At 37.9% G+C, this 5,000-nt stretch overlaps 1 protein-coding gene across 1 annotated transcript in view; it reads right to left on the reverse strand.

The window, feature by feature from the left end:
• The window catches only part of LOC118380989 (prospero homeobox protein 1-like), a 62,566-nt gene that overhangs the window by 51,851 nt on the left and 5,715 nt on the right, over positions 1 to 5,000 (reverse strand). The window contains exon 2 of the mRNA XM_052485655.1: positions 53 to 491. Within this exon, the coding sequence (XP_052341615.1) occupies positions 53 to 406 (354 nt within the window). The 5' untranslated portion in view covers positions 407 to 491. The remainder of the gene's footprint in view (positions 1 to 52; positions 492 to 5,000) is intronic.

Below are 5,000 nucleotides of genomic sequence, written 5' to 3' on the forward strand. Positions count from 1 at the left end.
GTGTGTGTGTGTGTGTGTGTGTGTGTGTGTGTGTGTGTGTGTGTGTGTATACCTGGAAGCCTCCCTCTCTGTCTCCATTCTTCCCCATGTTACTCTTCAGCAGCTGAGAGATGATGGTGGTGCCAGGGAAAGGCATCATGGCATCTTCATACGAGTTCGCCCGTTTCAGAAGCTTCCGGAGAACATTCGACTTCGCTCCGTCCCCATTGGACCCGCCATAGCTGTGAGGAACCAATGAGCAGTCTCCGTCTTGCTTGGGGCCGTGGGATTGGTTCATGGCGTTAAGTCGGAGGTTCTCTCTTGCTCTGGAAAACACTACACTTCCCAGAGTCCTCTTCACCCCGATGTCCACCCGGCGCCGCTTGGTCTGTCTGTTTAGGGATGAAGCATGGTCAGTTATCCTCATGGTCAGGCATCCTCATGGTCAGGCATCCTCATGGTCCTCCAGGGGCTAAAGTGACATATCGAAGGATCCTGACAGACAGGTGCACCTGGATTGATAGAGAAAGGAGATAAAAAATATATATATATAAAAAAAAAAAAAGAATTAAAAGTTAAGTTTCGGTAAAAAAAAACGTTAATATGGTCTTTCAAGAGATCCTTATATCTGATGAATGATACCACAGGGATCTTCCTGTAACCAGCGTTTTCCTATTGGGACAAACAGAGAAACCTTTCTTTCTATACGAGTGTACAACCCATTGAGCCGTTACAGTTACAGCTCCTGTGACTTCTCCATACTACTCAGTGAATTGAAACCATTTGATTGGTGGAAGGACTGAGGGAAGATGTTTCGGGAGGGGAGCAGAATTAGCATTTTCTAGTAAAGGTCTATTAATACAGGACTAGTAAAGGTCTGTTAATACAGGACTAGTAAAGGTCTGTTAATACAGGACTAGTAAAGGTCTGTTAATACAGGACTAGTAAAGGTCTGTTAATACAGGACTAGTAAAGGTCTGTTAATACAGGACTAGTAAAGGTCTGTTAATACAGGACTAGTACTGTTAATACAGTAAAGGTCTGTTAATACAGGACTAGTAAAGGTCTGTTAATACAGGACTAGTAAAGGTCTGTTAATACAGGACTAGTAAAGGTCTGTTAATACAGGACTAGTAAAGGTCTGTTAATACAGGACTAGTAAAGGTATGTTAATACAGGACTAGTAAAGGTCTGTTAATACAGGACTAGTAAAGGTCTGTTAATACAGGACTAGTAAAGGTCTGTAGTAAAGGTCTGTTACAGGACTAGTAAAGGTCTGTTAATACAGGACTAGTAAAGGTCTGTTAATACAGGACTAGTAAAGGCCTGTTAATACAGGACTAGTAAAGGCCTGCTAATACAGGACTAGTAAAGGTCTGTTAATACAGGACTAGTAAAGGTCTGTTAATACAGGACTAGTAAAGGCCTGTTAATACAGGACTAGTAAAGGTCTGTTAATACAGGACTAGTAATACAGGACTAGTAAAGGTCTATTAATACAGGACTAGTAAAGGTCTGTTAATACAGGACTAGTAATACAGGACTAGTAATACAGGACTAGTAAAGGTCTGTTAATACAGGACTAGTAAAGGTCTGTTAATACAGGACTAGTAAAGGTCTGTTAATACAGGACTAGTAAAGGTATGTTAATACAGGACTAGTAAAGGTCTGTTAATACAGGACTAGTAAAGGTCTGTTAATACAGGACTAGTAAAGGTCTGTTAATACAGGACTAGTAAAGGTCTGTTAATACAGGACTAGTAAAGGTCTGTTAATACAGGACTAGTAAAGGTCTGTTAATACAGGACTAGTAAAGGTCTGTTAATACAGGACTAGTAAAGGTCTGTTAATACAGGACTAGTAAAGGTCTGTTAATACAGGACTAGTCAAGGTCTGTTAATACAGGACTAGTAAAGGTCTGTTAATACAGGACTAGTAAAGGTCTGTTAATACAGGACTAGTAAAGGTCTGTTAATACAGGACTAGTAATACAGGACTAGTACAGGTCTGTTAATACAGGACTAGTCAAGGTCTGTTAATACAGGACTAGTCAAGGTATGTTAATACAGGACTAGTAAAGGTCTGTTAATACAGGACTAGTAAAGGTCTGTTAATACAGGACTAGTAAAGGTCTGTTAATACAGGACTAGTAAAGGCCTGTTAATACAGGACTAGTAAAGGTCTGTTAATACAGGACTAGTAAAGGTCTGTTAATACAGGACTAGTAAAGGTCTGTTAATACAGGACTAGTAAAGGTCTGTTAATACAGGACTAGTAATACAGGACTAGTAAAGGTCTGTTAATACAGGACTAGTAAAGGTCTGTTAATACAGGACTAGTAAAGGTCTGTTAATACAGGACTAGTAAAGGTCTGTTAATACAGGACTAGTAAAGGTCTGTTAATACAGGACTAGTAAAGGTCTGTTAATACAGGACTAGTAAAGGTCTGTTAATACAGGACTAGTAAAGGTCTGTTAATACAGGACTAGTAAAGGTATGTTAATACAGGACTAGTAAAGGTCTGTTAATACAGGACTAGTAAAGGTCTGTTAATACAGGACTAGTAAAGGTCTGTTAATACAGGACTAGTAAAGGTCTGTTAATACAGGACTAGTAAAGGTCTGTTAATACAGGACTAGTAATACAGGACTAGTAAAGGTCTGTTAATACAGGACTAGTAAAGGTCTGTTAATACAGGACTAGTAAAGGTCTGTTAATGGACTTAAAGGTCTGTTAATACAGGACTAGTAAAGGTCTGTTAATACAGGACTAGTAAAGGTCTGTTAATACAGGACTAGTAAAGGTCTGTTAATACAGGACTAGTAAAGGTCTGTTAATACAGGACTAGTAAAGGTCTGTTAATACAGGACTAGTAAAGGTCTGTTAATACAGGACTAGTAAAGGCCTGTTAATACAGGACTAGTAAAGGCCTGTTAATACAGGACTAGTAAAGGCCTGTTAATACAGGACTAGTAAAGGTCTGTTAATACAGGACTAGTAAAGGTCTGTTAATACAGGACTAGTAAAGGTCTGTTAATACAGGTAGTAAAGGTCTGTTAATACAGGACTAGTAAAGGTCTGTTAATACAGGACTAGTAAAGGTCTGTTAATACAGGACTAGTAAAGGTCTGTTAATACAGGACTAGTAATACAGGACTAGTAAGGTCTGTTAATACAGGACTAGTAATCTGTTAATACAGGACTAGTAAACAGGTCTGTTAATACAGGACTAGTAAAGGTATGTTAATACAGGACTAGTAAAGGTATGTTAATACAGGACTAGTAAAGGTCTGTTAATACAGGACTAGTAAAGGTCTGTTAATACAGGACTAGTAATACAGGACTAGTAAAGGTCTGTTAATACAGGACTAGTAAAGGTCTGTTAATACAGGACTAGGGTATGTTAATACAGGACTAGTAAAGGTCTGTTAATACAGGACTAGTAAAGGTCTGTTAATACAGGACTAGTAAAGGTCTGTTAATACAGGACTAGTAAAGGTCTGTTAATACAGGACTAGTAAAGGTCTGTTAATACAGGACTAGTAAAGGTCTGTTAATACAGGACTAGTAATACAGGACTAGTAAAGGTCTGTTAATACAGGACTAGTAAAGGTCTGTTAATACAGGACTAGTAAAGGTCTGTTAATACAGGACTAGTAAAGGTCTGTTAATACAGGACTAGTAAAGGTCTGTTAATACAGGACTAGTAAAGGTCTGTTAATACAGGACTAGTAAAGGTCTGTTAATACAGGACTAGTAAAGGTCTGTTAATACAGGACTAGTAATACAGGACTAGTAAAGGTCTGTTAATACAGGACTAGTAAAGGTCTGTTAATACAGGACTAGTAAAGGTCTGTTAATACAGGACTAGTAAAGGTCTGTTAATACAGGACTAGTAAAGGTCTGTTAATACAGGACTAGTAAAGGTCTGCTAATACAGGACTAGTAAAGGTCTGTTAATACAGGACTAGTAAAGGTCTGTTAATACAGGACTAGTAAAGGTCTGTTAATACAGGACTAGTAAAGGTCTGTTAATACAGGACTAGTAAAGGTCTGTTAATACAGGACTAGTAAAGGTCTGTTAATACAGGACTAGTAAAGGTCTGTTAATACAGGACTAGTAAAGGTCTGTTAATACAGGACTAGTAAAGGTCTGTTAATACAGGACTAGTAATACAGGACTAGTAAAGGTCTGTTAATACAGGACTAGTAAAGGTCTGTTAATACAGGACTAGTAAAGGTCTGTTAATACAGGACTAGTAAAGGTCTGTTAATACAGGACTAGTAAAGGTCTGTTAATACAGGACTAGTAAAGGTCTGTTAATACAGGACTAGTAAAGGTCTGTTAATACAGGACTAGTAAAGGTCTGTTAATACAGGACTAGTAAAGGTCTGTTAATACAGGACTAGTAAAGGCCTGTTAATACAGGACTAGTAAAGGTCTGTTAATACAGGACTAGTAAAGGTCTGTTAATACAGGACTAGTAAAGGTCTGTTAATACAGGACTAGTAAAGGCCTGTTAATACAGGACTAGTAAAGGTCTGTTAATACAGGACTAGTAATACAGGACTAGTAAAGGTCTGTTAATACAGGACTAGTAAAGGTCTGTTAATACAGGACTAGTAAAGGTCTGTTAATACAGGACTAGTAATACAGGACTAGTAAAGGTCTGTTAATACAGGACTAGTAAAGGTCTGTTAATACAGGACTAGTAATACAGGTCTGTTAATACAGGACTAGTAAAGGTCTGTTAATACAGGACTAGTAAAGGTCTGTTAATACAGGACTAGTAAAGGTCTGTTAATACAGGACTAGTAAAGGTCTGTTAATACAGGACTAGTAAAGGTCTGTTAATACAGGACTAGTAAAGGTCTGTTAATACAGGACTAGTAAAGGTCTGTTAATACAGGACTAGTAAAGGTCTGTTAATACAGGACTAGTAAAGGTCTGTTAATACAGGACTAGTAAAGGTCTGTTAATACAGGACTAGTAAAGGTCTGTTAATACAGGACTAGTAAAG

This window comes from Oncorhynchus keta, chromosome 29, assembly GCF_023373465.1.
Source record: "Oncorhynchus keta strain PuntledgeMale-10-30-2019 chromosome 29, Oket_V2, whole genome shotgun sequence".
NCBI lineage: Eukaryota > Metazoa > Chordata > Actinopteri > Salmoniformes > Salmonidae > Oncorhynchus > Oncorhynchus keta.